Source organism: Schizophyllum commune (genome assembly GCF_000143185.2).
Source record: "Schizophyllum commune H4-8 unplaced genomic scaffold SCHCOscaffold_9, whole genome shotgun sequence".
Taxonomy (NCBI): Eukaryota; Fungi; Basidiomycota; class Agaricomycetes; order Agaricales; family Schizophyllaceae; genus Schizophyllum; species Schizophyllum commune.
In genome coordinates this window covers 1,532,381-1,546,539 of record NW_026089546.1, presented here as the reverse complement: position 1 = coordinate 1,546,539, position 14,159 = coordinate 1,532,381, and the positions used below count along the sequence as shown (strand labels likewise).

The following is a 14,159-nucleotide window of genomic DNA, read 5'->3' as shown; positions in this document are numbered from 1 at the left end:
CGAAGAACGGAATTCCATTTCTAGTCCAGTGACGATATGGGACGCCGAATCGGGCGCAGTCTAAGCTGAGCCGAGCCCGCGACCGACCGGCAGTGCCTGACAAGCGGAGCCATAAACGGGACCAAAGCGGCACTTCAGAAGGTCGTTCACGAGCTTCGCGTTGAAGAGAACATCCTCGCCAAGGTTGTGATTGCGTCCCATCCAGAGCCTCGACACCACTTCCAGAAACGTCTGGCGCAAGCACTTCCTTCCTCTCTGGCCGATAACCCCCTCTTCGACGACCAATTGTGGACTGCAGGTGCTTGACTTGGCGCGGAGAATCGAATGATATTTCGAGTAGCAGGCGTCCACAAGCGCTAAGTCGCGAGGTGCCGAGCGGCTACTATGCGCTCGCCGCTCGGTATACAACCGTAGACACGCTTCGGCACATTCTTGGAGGGGCCAAGGTCGTTGAACCAACCCGAAACCTAGCTTGAGTTCAGTTGGGAAAGGAAGCACCGCGACAAGCCTTCGCATGTGCTCGACGATAGGCTGGTGGGATCGACCACCACTGTGGTCTTTCTCTTCGCGATCGGATGTCCTAAAGATTCAAGAGTACACACGAGTTATCTGACCGATTTACACAGGGAAGGTCGCTGCGTTCGGTATGCCGAAGTCCTGCCAAGCTTCAGCTCGTCAGAGTGCAGGTTGATGATCGACTGTCGAAGGTGATGCAACGTGCGAAACCATTGTAACACCGGCCCGTTTCCCGAGCACTCGTCCGGCCCGGCACCCGAGCCTCTGTTCCATTGATTCTTTGCCTTCGACTTCAACAATTCGTGGACTTGTCATCTCCCCACTAGAACCCCCTTTCATTGTTCCAAATTATCCGGCCATCTAACTACAATACGATAGAGGACATCTTGTCTCTTCCTGATGTTCAACTCGTCCTCAGCATCCCAAGAAACGCAAGACGGAGTCAGCCTATCCGACCAGGTCGTCGCGCTATGCTGGACCTCGTCAACAAACTGCACAGCACTGGGTACTCCTTGATCACTCGTTGTCGAAAGTCTCAATGTACCTCTCTCAAGGGCCCAAATGGACATTGGTATGCATCGCGACCACCCTTCCCCATGCATAAGGTCGTAAAGGTCGAATCCTACAGAACTTCCCCAAATCGCCGTCATATGTATGCTCCCAAGGCGCCGGTAAGCCTTCCCTCATCGAGTCCATATCCGGCATCACGCTACCGCGCGCCGCGGGAACCTGTACACGGTAGGCACACCATCCGAGTCGCCGTCGGCTATCCTTCCAATCATCCCCCGAACTCATGGCTCGCGACCTTCCCCTTTTAGATGCCCGACCGAGTGCCGGCTCTCGCGGTCGGGCGGGCGCTGGCAGTGGGCCGACCTGGACCCCATTTACCAGAAGTACCTGCGCACGCCGAACTTGATCAAGCGGTTGAGTGATATTTTGTCGGATTTGATCGAGAAGAGGCGCATTTATGAGTGCACTGAATCATGTGCACTACGCTAACGCATCTCTAGACTCCCAGAAATCCACGAAGAAATCGAGGCCACGTTGCGCCGCACGCAGAGGGCCCCCGAGGTCCTCCCGCCCACGCCCTCCCCACATCCCTTCAGTGACATTCAGCGCCTCGTCCACGCCTTTGTGCGCGACGCGGAGGAGAACGTCGTCAAGGGCGTGCCAGATGAGGACGGGCTGCTGCAGACCATACGCCCCGAGCATGATAAGTGCGTCTGGCGATTCGGCGCACGGCGCCGAATTTTCGGTCATATTCAAGGCGGAAGGAGGGGAAGCGAATGCATGGTCAGCCGTTCATGGAGGAGGGAAGAGATGGCGCAGGCATGGGGAAGGACGTGAACCCTGGACCGGGACCCGTTGTCATTGACCTTGATGCGGAAGAGTCGGAGGCGAGCGACACCATCTATGTCGACGAGGTCGCGAAGGTATGACGGTCCCCACTGGACAGAATTGTTAAGACTATCGTTGCCCTTGTTAAGCTCTGCCTTTGCAATGTTCTGGCTTAGACACTTGGCTTCGCCTTGGTTCGGGAGATGGATTTGCGCTTGGAATGTAAGTGCACGTGACTTTTGCTTTAGGTCACGTGGACTTAGCTTTCGACTTGCGCGTTTCGCCATCGACTTCGACTCTGATTTGGACCGAAACTTTCTCTCTCCGATGCGCACCGTAGCCCCAACTCTTTAGATATACATGACCGGTGGGCCACGTGTTCCACCCTGCACTGCTGGCCAGTGGACGGCGGGTCCCACGCGGCCTCCGGAGGTACGCGCGAGGTCCCCCAGTGGACGGTACGAAGAGGTGAGCTATCCTATTCCACTTTACCCCTTATTTTCCCCTTTCCGAACACTGTCTACCCGCCTTCGTCGAGTGCTCTGGCCCACATACTCCTTTGCGCTACCATGACACCCTCGACGCACAATTCTTAAGCCTGCGAAATTGGAGGATGTGCGCGATCTGTGGTGGGCGAGGTGTAAGGAGGGTCTCCCTCCCCGTCATTCCCTCATCTGGGCTCTCTGCACAATGACTCTGGGATGCCGAGCTCAGCAGAGTCCCTCGCGCTCGCCCCGGACGTGGAGTGCTCGTGAAGATAGAGAGGAGAACAGATGAGAAATCGGTCGATGTTGAGTGCGAAGCAGCGGAACGATGGAGCTGCAGAACAATGATGACAACGTCGTCTAGGGCTTGCTAGAGGGCGGAGTGTACACTCGGGGGAGGGGGGAAGGGACGAAGGGATCTGTGCGCCGTACATCATAATGCTACAGAATCAGAGAGAACGTTGGGGGCGCATCAAGTCTACGGCGAGTGACGTTGCATTCCTTTCCGTTGACTAGAACAACTGACGTGGGGCAGATATCTGCGCGCGTCAGTATTGGTGAGAGGGAAAGGAAGGGGGAGAGAGGTGTCGCGTGTTCCAGCGCAGTAAGTCATTTAGCTTGCAACAGATGGCCTTCGGGCGTGGGCGAGAACAGAATATGAGCTGTTTACCCTCCGAGACGAACGGCAGGATGCGCCCCCTCTTCGATGCGTCTACTGTTCCTAGTAAAGGTGAGTACTCGCCCTTCGCTTCTACAGTCTCTCCCCTTCCCGTTGACGTCGCTTGCCTTATTCCTCTCCAGTCAGTCGCTTCCCCACGTCCTCTCCCTTCCACTCAATGCGCTCTCCCCTCATCTCGCATCTGCCGTCTCATCCTGCCCTTTCTCTCCTCTCTCTTCTCAACCTCTCCCCCCTTCCCGTTCTCTCCCCAATTTACTCCCCACTTCGCATCCTAAACAACCCACTTGCGCATTTCATCGCACCTCTTCCCTCCCTCCCTCCTGCCCTCGCTCCCCACCAATTCTGCGCACCAAGAGAGGGAGTGCCCGCTATCGAGGAGTCTGCGGTCGCGGTGTGGGAGGTAGACTACGTGGCCGCGATATACGGTATGGCAGCTGCTCAAGCGCGCATCAAGAAGCTCGAAGGGGAGGTCATCGTCTATGGACCAAGAGGCGCAAGTCGACGAACTGCAGACGCAAGTCGCGGGCTCGAGAAGGCGGCGGGGATCGAGCAAGAGTCGCACAAGTTCGAGGGCGAAGCCAGCGATATCTAGGACGACCTTAGCAAGGACAAGGTTCGACTTCGTCCAGTTTGACGATAGGCTGTCGATATCTGGCAGACTTGGTGTGTCTACGCCATTCGTGAGTCTTTCCGAACATCTTCTCCCGTGTCGCATAACCGTCCGAAGCGCTGCAAGGCGTCTGCGAGGACGCGCCGCAAATTCGACGTGGAAGGTGCGGAACCCTCCCGAGTGCACTTTATCAGTCAAAGGCTAAGACCCGGGTTAGGCAAGAGTCGGTTGGATCAAGCTCTGCGCGCGCATTAGAGGCGACGTATTCGAAGATGATGAGGGGCTTAGGTAAGTACGCATTTTTGGTGACATTTCTGAGCGTATACTGACCTTCCAGCTGACGATTTCTCGGGAGGCCCGAATCACCAGAGGCGCGATCCGGCCCCTGGTCCGGGCATCCAACAATACTAGGGCTATCTCCCTCGTCGCCCCTTTGAAGCGGGAGACGCCGTGCTCAGCCAAGACGATATCTAGCGACGTTGAATCCAGGAGGTCGCGCATGGTACCCTGACTAGCGATGCGATGGGGGAAATTCGCCTATCGTCTCGTAGCCCTCGCTTTCGCACACTGTCTTTGTCGGATCGAAGGTCCTACCCCTTGTGCATACATCCCTCTGCCCCAGAGAACGACGAGTTACAACGGGTGCGGTAGGGGACAATGCAAAGTGTTTTCTCTACTTGCTGCGTCGGTGTTCTGCTACTGACACTGTTTCCAGATCGAAGGAAGAGCTCCCCGATAGCTCAATGGAGCTTGGGCGAATTGCGTCCCATGTTCTATAACACCTCGTCGCTGCGCGTCTTAAGAGGTCTCAGTGGGCTATAGGAGCACGTGTTACACCGCCGCCATCCCATTGCCACCCCGCCTTCAGCGCATCACCCCAGGGTCTGCCTGTAGGTTCGGTTTTCGACGCTTAGTAAGACGCGCTCAACATCGTACGGCCCTTATGCATTTTCCCCATCTCCTGATTTTACGCATGGCTGCGGTCTACGCAAGCAGTGGGCTTGTTCGACCGTTCATCTGAGGGAACTGTCACGGTTCGTCACGGCTGTTACAGTCCGCGGCCCGCCGTCCCGACTGCCGCCTCCCCTAGTGCCCACATGTTGATCTACAAGGCAAGGAGAGGCAGAATAGTACCGAACATAATCTCTACATCTAAGGCGGAGAACACCAAATCCTAAGTCAAGAGCCGAGGACAAAAGCTAAAGCTAACGTCACGTGCAAACGCAAGTCTAAAGCTAACCTCACGTGACCTTGCGCCAAGTCTAATAATTTTGTCCAATGAGGGCACGCATACGAAGGAGCTGATGAAGTGGGTGACTTTGCGTTGTGTAGCTGTTTGCTGGAGATCGCTGACACGCAGATAGCGCCCGTACGCGCTAGCTGCCGGGTATCATGCCTTGGAAGGCGGAAGAAAGGCTCATCGAGTGCTTCACGCGTCATTGGGTGGATCCTGCGCACCGACTATGCGACACGGTTTACAACATACTGTCGCGCAAGCTGGGCGCGCTTGTGTCCCGGCACTTTGCAGACTTCGGTTAAGGTCGTCTGGAGCAGCGTGTCCAGTGAGGACTATGCTTTTACATGCCCTTGAGATGGTTATTGACGATGCATTGTAGGTTTTCCTGTAGAATTTGGTCAAGAAGTGCCCGGATAAAGCCTACAACATGATCAACCGGTTCGTTGAGGCAGAGCAGGACCCCTTCACCCTCACCACGCACTACCTCTCCGACTATCGCGAGAAGTATATCGCGCATTACAAGCTCGCGCGCAATTCCAGCGAGCACGGGGATCTGATCGACCACATCCGCAACTATGTTCCTCGTATCAGAGGCGAGAATGGCGAAGGCAAGGTTGGGGTCAGCAAGGTCCACGAAGGGCGTCAGAGATGGGAATGCTGGGTGTCAAGAAGTATGATATACCCAAGCTGCTTCCTGCCGACCAGATGGAACCGGCGCTAGAGATGATGACAGACGTGTTTGCGTATTACCATGGTGCGTCGCTTGATGTCTTCACCGTTGGATGTAGCAGCCCACTTATGGCGTTGCAGTTGCGTTCAAGCGCTACGTCGACAAGGTAATAGACAAGGAGTTCCTTCGGGGCATCGAGAAGGAGATCCACAGTGCGCTGACGACGTGCCTCCGCGTGAGTGGGCCGGAGGAGCAGCGGATGTGTAAGGAGTATGCGCAGGAGCGTCGGCAGACTGCAGCGAAGCGAGAGGAACTTCAGAACAAGCTGAACCGCCTCACGGGTGCCTGGGGAATTGAGCAGTGACACGGTGTGGATACCCGAATCTAGGCGTATTTTCCCCCTACCCCATCTTCCCGCTAGTCTCATCGATACATTTTTTTTGAGTTCCCAAACGCATCCGTCCACGAGATGAGCGTCGCCGAGGGCGTCTTCCAACAGCTTCGGCGCCATTCGACCATCTGCGAGACGATCTCCGATGCGCGGGCCTGGCGATCCGCACGGAGATTGCCGGCGTTGCCCCTGACGGGTTTCTATTGTTGCATGACGAACCCAGCACAGCGCCTAATTTACTCCTTGAACACGACCATCATGAGCCCGTCGGCGACGCCTGCCGTCCAAGACGATGAGCCCGCACGCAAGAAGCGGCGGCCGGGCGCCTGCGACCTATGCAAGAAGCGCAAGAGTGCGTAGAGGTTCTGCATCCGCGCCACTGTACACTGACCCCGCATTCCCCAGTCAAGTGTTAGTGTTATTTCGATCGAGGCGGGAGGGACTGAATGTCAATGGGGCGTCTAGGTGATAGCAGTCAGATGCCGAATAACAGGTGTACGCACTGTGTGCAGACGGGGAGCGAGTGCACACATCATGAGGTGACGAAGGTGCGCGTGCTAGTCATCATCCCCCTCGCTGTTACTCAATGCGATTTAGAACTTGGACACTGGCAGAGGGTGCGCACGATCGACGACTTGAGAAAACTGCTGGTTCTCATGCTGTTACAGGCGGAAGTACGTCGAGGGACTGGAGCAGCGACTCGTGAACATGGAGAAGCTTTTCGAGAGGGTTCGTGGTGCACATGTCCCCATCACCTCGCTCTGACTCCATATGACAGCTTCTTCCCGGAGTCAACATAGCAGAAGAGATCGAGAAAGCGAACGCGGCTGAGGCGGCACCTGCAGTCCCTGCAGACCTTGGCAACTTACCTAGGAACGATGACGATTCCCCAGAGGCGCGGATGGTGTCTCGCTTTCAGAAATTACACCTACAACCCGATGCGCATCGGTTTTACGGCAAATCGAGGTTCGTACTCTCTCACAGCTGTATACACAATCTTACTATTCGTGCAGTGGTGTTATGCTCCTCAAGGCGACAATCGAAGTCATGGATCAGTATGCGGCGACGAAGCCCGGTTTCCGCCCACGAGATCGAGCAATGAGGAGACCAGAGTATTGGACTCAATGCCCGGTACGCTTGCAACCGCTGACGAACCCGTGCTATTCTGACCTGCGCAGTGGCAAATTAGGGCGTCCGACTATCAGGAGCAAAGGATGTATCAGTTCCCTGAGGATGATCTCATGAACCACCTGATAGAGCTGTACTTCAAGTACATCAATCCTTTCCTTCCCCTCCTGCATCGGGTATGTACGATCATCAACTCGCACGATAGCTAATTCTCACACGACGCCACCCAGCCTACCTTTGAAGGTTTGATAAGGCAAGGAGAGCACTTCAAGGACCGGGAATTCGGTGGTGTGTTGCTGCTTGGTATGTGAGCGACCGCCCATCATTGCATGCGTGCCCATCCCGACTAAGATTTTGCCAGTATGCGCGAACGCCTCCCGATACTCGGATGATCCTCGTGTGCTATTACCTGGCGCGAACTCGCAGCACAGCGCGGGCTGGAAGTACTTTCAACAAGTCACCGTCGTCCGTTCCAACCTCCTCAAGAAGCCCACGCTGTACGAGCTGCAGATGTATGCGGTAGGATTTCATGCCTTCTATTCGTTGAGTTATCGGGTTTATCATTGTCTAGCTTTCGGTCTGCTATGGCCAAGGGAGCTCGACGCCTCAGGGCTGCTGGACCGAGGTCGGTATCGGGCTACGTATGGCGATGGATGTGGGTGCACATCGACGACGTACGGGAAAGCCTACGCCTCAGTATGAACTTTGGAAGCGGGCGTTCTGGTAAGCATATAATCTGCGCCGGAGAGGCCATCTGTTGATACTCGTGTCAGGGTGCTGCATGCCTTGGATACCAGCCTGAGTTCCTTCTTCGGGCACCCATGTACACTGCACACGGACGAGTAGGTGACCAGCCACGTATCCGCGACCACTAGACTGAACTGCCATAGGTTTGACCTCGATACGCTCGTCGAATGCGACGACGAATACTGGGACACAGGTGATCCGGAGACGAACATGCAGCAGCCCAAGGGCAAGCCCTCCTACGTCGCGTTCTTCAACTGCTACGCGCGGCTCATGGAGATCTACTCGTACGCCATGCGCATGCTTTATTATACCCGCAAGCCGTCCATGTACAACAACAAGGCGACACCTACGCAAGTGATCTTGAAGTTGGACTCAGCGTGCAACGCTTGGCTGGACTCTATACCCACACACTGTGCGTATCCCTTGTACATACTCTCTAGCCATCGCGGGATCTAATGTTCGACAGTGCGCTGGGATCCTAACCGTCAGGACCAATTGTTCTTCGACCAGTCGGCATGCTTGTACTCGGTCTTCTACCACCTCCAAATTTTCATCCACAAACCCTTCATTACGTCGTTGCAAGACCCAGCATCCATGACCTTCCCCTCCTTGGCGATTTGCACGTCCGCGGTACGTCCATTGTTTTGCAGTGGGTATATTCATGTGCTAATGCCATGGCAGGCGCGCTCGTGCGCGCGTATCATCGAGACGCAAAGCAGACGAAGTCCTGTACCCATGACTTTGGTCCAGGTAAGTTGGCGAAGCGCGTTGACATCAGAGTGTACTGATCACTGGCTTAGTCGGCAATCTTCATATCGGGGCTGACACTGCTGCTCAACATCTGGATAACGAAGCAATCCGGGTTGACTATCAATCCGAAGGATATGCAGGACGTATGGAAGTGCATGCAGACTTTGTCGGCAGCTGAGGGTCGATGGCATATTGCTGGGAAGTTATGGTCAGTACTTGAACATTCCTGTCGCCATTGCTTTTCGCTCAATAACGATCCAGGGACATTCTCCGCGAGCTCGCATCCGCGGGTGACCTTGACATCAATGCACATATATCGGCTCCTGACCAGCAAACAAAGAAGCGGCCACGAGACAACGCCGGTGCCTCCTCCTACTCAACCGCCGTGGAAGCAGTTGCGAATGCATCGCCAGCTTCCTCCGCATCTACGCCACCCGAGACACCATCCGCGTACATGCGCTCCCTCCAGCAGTACGCCATGCACGCCACCCCGAACGGCAACGGCGCCGAGCTAAACCCTCCAGAGGTGCCGCAGTTCTCAGACGAGCAGGTCGAGACTTTCCATTTCATGAACGGGTACATGAACGGGCAGTACGCGATGCCGACGGACCTTGGGACGGGGTCGGCGCGCGAGTTTGGCACGCAGGAGTTTGCGACGGCGGGGTCGGGGCAGGATTTTGTGCAGAACGATCCTATGATGGAGTTTGGGATGTTTGGGATGGGATTGGGTTCGCCCGGATTTGGTATGGCAAGTACGAGCGGAGGCGCGGGTTCGGGGTTGGGAGGGAGCCCGCATGGAATGACCGGTGGGAGCTCTCCTGCTATTGCAGCCACAGGCCACGGCGTGGGTGCTTCCGGCCTGAACGGCGTGAACGCGGCGATGCCGAACGGGCTGAGTGCATCGAGCTCAACGGTTGGTAGCAGCCCGAGCAGCCTGCACGCGGCAGAGGGCGGTAGTCCGCACACGCCTGCCGTGCAGGGCAACTTTTGGAACCCGGCGCCAAGTCCGTTCGAGTGAGTCCCATTCTGCTCACCGGCCTCGTGATGAGGGGGTTGCTCGCTTAGTGCATGTTCTGACGAATCAGTAGGACGGACGCATGGCAGCGATACCTTAGCAACGTTGACGATCCCGGATACCCCCAGGCTCCATCGGTGGTGAACTCGCTACACTCGGGCCCAACCCAGCAAGCGCAGTTGCCCTCGCGGATGAATTCTTTATCGCAATCCGGGCTCGGTCAATCACAAATGCCCCCGCCATCTCAGGCACTCCTAGGACGGCGAGTATCCAACGCGCGAAGTCCTTGGAGTGAGGGTGGATGAGACGAGCGGAATGAGGCGGGCGTCTCAAGTAGGGGGCGAAGTCGGAGTACCAAGGACTTATATCCTCCCTGTTCGCTCGCATTACAACACAATTTGCATTTTAGCGGCATCTTTCTGTCGTAAGACAACGTTGGGACACAGGAAGAGGATCTGATCCAACGCGACTCAGCTCAGTCAGTCGAGGTGTATCCCTCATTCAGATCACCCGGAGCTTGGCCTATATGAAGTCGGCCCAACAAACCCGAACTCATTCTTCCAAATCGACCTACGGATACCTCCGCGACCCCTTGCCTCCACTTCTCTCGTGTCTCCGTCCTATTAGTCCTCGACCGCCATGGCAAAGCCGGACATCAACGTATGGACAAAACGAGGTAGTCATGGAGCACGGGCTGACTTGTCGAACAGGCCCTGCTCCCACTTATACAGCCTATGGTCGACCTGCAGTGCCGCTCACGCGCGATACACAACAAGTTCCGCCAACTAAAGGGGTTGCTGGCTCTAACCAAACTCAAGTCAGCAGAATTCAGGCGCGACGTCGAGATCGCCTCGCAGGAGGTGAAGGCGCACGTCATCAAGGCTAGCAAAACGGCGGATATGTACGCCCACCTCGTGTCAAGGCTTCACGCTGCGCTCAATCGCGCCGCCTATCAGGCACTGGGCGAAGACCACTTTCTGCCCTTCCTCGAACCGCTTGGCGAGCTCGCCGACGTCTCCCGATTGACGTCGGCTCTGCAGACATTGCAGGCGTCGATGCACACCCATCTAGTCTATCTGCCCGGGTTGAACGGCCATGTGTATGCGGGGATCCTGCCCCTCATCCAAGGGCGTAAATTCCCGGTTGCCTTCCACAGGGCCGAGGCGCTCCTTCAAGGTGTGCCTCTCGAGGCCCAAATCGACGAGCTTGTTGAAGACAATTGTCGCACGGCTCACCAATGGAGGGGAGTGTGGGAGGAAGTTACAGGACACTTTCGCCCGCGATTGATTCTTCAGATCCGACGGCAGCCGGACGATGTTCGGGCACAGGTCATTGAGCCAGTTTTCGCTGCTACGAGGATGTGCTGGGACTATAAACTCCAGCTGGAGCGGACAGCTATACTGATCAAGGACGTGTAGGCGCAAGCGTATAGCCTGGACTGGCAGTATACATCGGGGACCTTGCACCTCTTTCTTTCCGCGAACCTCTCATTGCGCGCATCGACAAAGAGGTGCGGACCGCCGAACAGGGAATGTGACCTGGTAGAAGATCGCTGAGCATTCACGCCCGAGGATGACGCATACACGCCGGATACCGGATGAGACTAGGGAGGAAGGCCCTCCAGCCCGTCAATCTGAAGGGCTTGAGTTCAGCGGCTAGGCAGGAAGGTTGAGATCACCGGCTGAAGGTGGAGTAGACGTCCACGCTTATGAAAACATACCATAATTATGGATGCTATCCGAGCTATTGCCAGAGGATATGCGGTTGGCAACCTCAGCGGGCCGTTGAGGGTAGCTCCTTCCGTTACTTGAGAATATCTGGAAGAAGGGGTATAACTTCCTCTCCCCAACGAGGACATGGAGGCGGTGAAGGGCTCGCGCGTGTTTCCGAAGTACTTGGAGGTTTCCCACAGGACACAGACAGATTGGGCACATATGGGCGGCGCTGCTGACAAGGAATGGCGGTGGAGAAGACAGATACAAATGTTGGGCAGTCGCATCACTTCGCGAGACTTGAAGTCGGTTGTCGCGGTTTTCGCAGACATGGTACAGAGCATGTTCGTGCAATATAGGGTGACAAGAATGGTCCAATGCGATCGGATATATTGTGTTCGCAGTACATTCTAGTGATGAGAACCATGCTCGTCATGCCCGTGGTGGAAGGGATGTTGGCCCTATTCGCGAGGTTAGTCAAGCGGATGCGACACACTAACATGGACCTCACCAAGAAGACCTTTCCACCATCCTCACTGATAGGAAGTCAGCACTAGCTGGAGGAATCCTGGTATAGCACGCACCGGATGCGGTAGAACATGAAGAACCACATTGAAGCGCCGATGAGCTTGCCCAGCCATCTGTGGCCGGCACCAGGAAGGTGGGGGTGGAAGCCCGGGGCTGTCTCGTTGTCAGTCGTATGCTTTGCGCCGTGCTCAACGACACTGACGATGCGCTCCGTGGGCCATGGGGTGAACGTTCGGAATAACGAGGGCGGCTGTTGACGCGTATTTACCCAGCGTCCGGGACGGCCTGCCGGAAATTTCACGCGGAGGCGGCTGCAGCTCGCCTCCCTTCTGCTCCCCGTCGAACAGCGCGCTCGACGCGACATGGAGCGCCAAAAGAAACGAAGGCGCGATGCGGACTGCCCGATTGTCACCTATCGCGTCGGGCACCGCACCTTTGAGCGCTTGCTGAAGGGTGGGACGCGTCCGAGTTCCCTAGAGCGCGCTGTGGCTAATTCGATCGCGCAGAGGACTCGCTGGAGGAGACGAAGGAGGCGATACGGCAGAAGTTCAAGGTCGAGGATGGTGTGCAGGTGCAACTGGCGCAGCTTAGGGATGGAATGACCATTGATCTCGAAGACGGTTCGTGCTTGGGTTCATTGTTCGAATTTGGGCGCTTAGATTGACCGCGCTGAAAGAGGACGACTTTGACGCGTTCCATACGGCCGCGCACAAGACCTCTGGGGCGACAGTGAAAGTCACGGTCATTCGGGCGAACGGTGTACCCGCGTCGCACATCAGCATCGCGGTGAGTGGCGAAGTCGGTGTTCTCTCGAACTTGGTTCTTATTCCTTGCATAGCCCACCGATAGCATATCCAACGCCGTTGCTACTTCCTCCCGATCTGTCCATTTCTCCTCCCCGGAGGACGAGCTGCCCCACACCGGTGGCAAACGCAAAGCCTCCGCGATCGAACTCGCCAGTGAGGGCGAAAGCGCGTCCATCCCGCGGCGCCATCGTCCTGTGAAGAGGCGCAGAGATGAAGCGCCTGAAGAGGCAACGGATACTCCTGCAGAGCAGCAGCACCCGGAGGAACCTGTTCAGGAAGACGAAGAGCCCGAACCTGCACCCGTAGTCGTGAAAAAGAAGCGCGGTCGGCCTCCGAAGGTCAAGCCCCTCGAGGGTGTGCAAACATCAGCTGGGACTTCCCCTTCTGCTGGAGCTTCCGCGTCTGCTGGAGCCGCGCCTGCCGAGACCGCACCTGAACCTCCTGCTCCCAATGCCATGGACACCGCACCAGACAGCGTGACACCTGCCCCCCTTCCCGAGAAGAAGAAGCGCGGTCGCCCGCGCAAAGACTCTATGTCTGCGAGCGCCCAACCTGCCTCCTCTGCTTCACAAGTCGCCGCGCAACCCACGTCTACTGCGGCAGCGCCAACATCACAGCCGGCTGCCAACGGCGATGCCGCCCCTCCTGTTCCCGTCAAGCGCAAGCCCGGCCGACCGCGGAAGCACCCTCTTCCTGAGGGGACTGCCCAGGCTGCTGCTCAGTCATCGACCCCCAAAGCTACCGCTCCGCAACAGACTGCCGAGGTCGTCATCGAGCAGGCCTCTGCCTCCCGCGGCCGTAGCACCAGCAGACGGCCGACTGACCCTGACAATGGTGAGTTCGCAAGGGAGCTGGCTCGGGCGATTACAAGTGGGTATCCGATTACTTTCCGCTCGCGTGCAACGACACCGAGGGTTGAATTGTTGTGCGACGTTGATTGCAGCGCGGCTTTCTATTTGTACGAAGACATGTTTGCTGACTCGCTTCCTATCACTCAGACGTCGGCGACGCCAACGCCGCCCAGGAAGAGGCATCGAAGAAGAAGCGGACGCGCTCGAGGTCACGAAGCCGTGCGCCAGAGGAGGGGAAGGCGTCAAAGTTGAAGGCCGCGTTGGCTCAGGATGGTGAGGTCTATCCCTGCGTTCTGTATCGAGACCAGGCACTCACACTCATTTTTCCCCCTTCACCAGATGCTGCTCACGATGATGGCACTCACGACGCGCACGTCCACGCCGAGCCTTCCGCCGACACCGAGACACCCTCAACAGCAAAGCGCGGTCGCAAGAAGAAGGTCGTTCCGCCGAGTGGCGAAGACGCTGACAATGAGGACGCGTCCCCGGAGGTGGAGAACGCACCGAAGGGTAAGCCTCTTCGCACCCGGGTAAAAAATACATTGACTGATTCTCAACGCGCAGAGCGCAAGAAGAAGAAAAAGGTCGTGCAGGAGGCAGTCGGTAGGTAGTTTCATTAGATCGCTACTCTACTACCCCCACAAAATGCCATGATGGTTGACAATGCACCGTAGACGCGCCCGAGCAAGTTCCCCC

The 14,159-nt window shown here is 56.7% G+C and overlaps 7 protein-coding genes across 7 annotated transcripts; 5 read left to right on the top strand and 2 right to left on the bottom strand.

Moving 5' to 3' along the window:
* Window positions 1–15: 15 nt before the first annotated feature.
* Window positions 16–662, bottom strand: SCHCODRAFT_02371101 (uncharacterized protein). Its single transcript, XM_050342500.1, has one exon. The coding sequence runs from the start codon at window positions 514–516 to the stop codon at window positions 61–63; it is 456 nt and encodes a 151-aa protein (XP_050198894.1). The 5' UTR covers window positions 517–662; the 3' UTR covers window positions 16–60.
* Window positions 663–1,054: 392 nt separating this feature from the next.
* SCHCODRAFT_01173975 (uncharacterized protein) lies at window positions 1,055–1,955 on the top strand (the record flags this gene model as incomplete). The annotated part of the gene is made up of 5 exons (XM_003029785.2): window positions 1,055–1,087; window positions 1,145–1,254; window positions 1,335–1,487; window positions 1,527–1,733; window positions 1,784–1,955. 5 exons carry the CDS (start codon window positions 1,055–1,057, stop codon window positions 1,953–1,955), a joined length of 675 nt encoding a protein of 224 aa, XP_003029831.1.
* A 189-nt stretch (window positions 1,956–2,144) lies between these two features.
* On the top strand, window positions 2,145–2,902 carry SCHCODRAFT_01326569 (uncharacterized protein). Its single transcript, XM_050341452.1, has 3 exons — window positions 2,145–2,322; window positions 2,704–2,822; window positions 2,875–2,902. Exons 1-2 carry the CDS (start codon window positions 2,215–2,217, stop codon window positions 2,776–2,778), a joined length of 183 nt encoding a protein of 60 aa, XP_050198893.1. The 5' UTR covers window positions 2,145–2,214; the 3' UTR covers window positions 2,779–2,822; window positions 2,875–2,902.
* A 35-nt stretch (window positions 2,903–2,937) lies between these two features.
* On the top strand, window positions 2,938–3,610 carry SCHCODRAFT_02739737 (uncharacterized protein; the record flags this gene model as incomplete). The annotated part of the gene is made up of 2 exons (XM_003029784.3): window positions 2,938–3,069; window positions 3,141–3,610. Exons 1-2 carry the CDS (start codon window positions 2,967–2,969, stop codon window positions 3,608–3,610), a joined length of 573 nt encoding a protein of 190 aa, XP_003029830.2. The 5' UTR covers window positions 2,938–2,966.
* A 1,682-nt stretch (window positions 3,611–5,292) lies between these two features.
* Window positions 5,293–11,021, top strand: SCHCODRAFT_01191807 (uncharacterized protein; the record flags this gene model as incomplete). The annotated part of the gene is made up of 22 exons (XM_003029783.2): window positions 5,293–5,484; window positions 5,571–5,619; window positions 5,676–5,770; window positions 5,981–6,278; window positions 6,332–6,337; window positions 6,392–6,474; window positions 6,524–6,543; window positions 6,595–6,655; window positions 6,705–6,892; window positions 6,940–7,057; window positions 7,105–7,230; window positions 7,285–7,357; window positions 7,416–7,573; window positions 7,626–7,777; window positions 7,828–7,896; window positions 7,945–8,213; window positions 8,268–8,431; window positions 8,483–8,551; window positions 8,602–8,759; window positions 8,813–9,565; window positions 9,640–9,832; window positions 10,298–11,021. The coding sequence occupies 22 exons, from the start codon at window positions 5,293–5,295 to the stop codon at window positions 10,982–10,984; spliced, it is 3,981 nt and encodes a 1,326-aa protein (XP_003029829.1). The 3' UTR covers window positions 10,985–11,021.
* Window positions 11,022–11,831: 810 nt separating this feature from the next.
* On the bottom strand, window positions 11,832–12,170 carry SCHCODRAFT_02670553 (uncharacterized protein; the record flags this gene model as incomplete). Its single annotated transcript, XM_003029382.1, has 1 exon — window positions 11,832–12,170. One exon carries the CDS (start codon window positions 12,168–12,170, stop codon window positions 11,832–11,834), a length of 339 nt encoding a protein of 112 aa, XP_003029428.1.
* SCHCODRAFT_02670552 (uncharacterized protein) lies at window positions 12,169–14,074 on the top strand (the record flags this gene model as incomplete). The annotated part of the gene is made up of 7 exons (XM_050346619.1): window positions 12,169–12,259; window positions 12,313–12,426; window positions 12,483–12,592; window positions 12,645–13,446; window positions 13,611–13,736; window positions 13,803–13,973; window positions 14,028–14,074. The coding sequence occupies 7 exons, from the start codon at window positions 12,169–12,171 to the stop codon at window positions 14,072–14,074; spliced, it is 1,461 nt and encodes a 486-aa protein (XP_050198892.1).
* Between the last annotated feature and the right edge of the window lie 85 nt (window positions 14,075–14,159).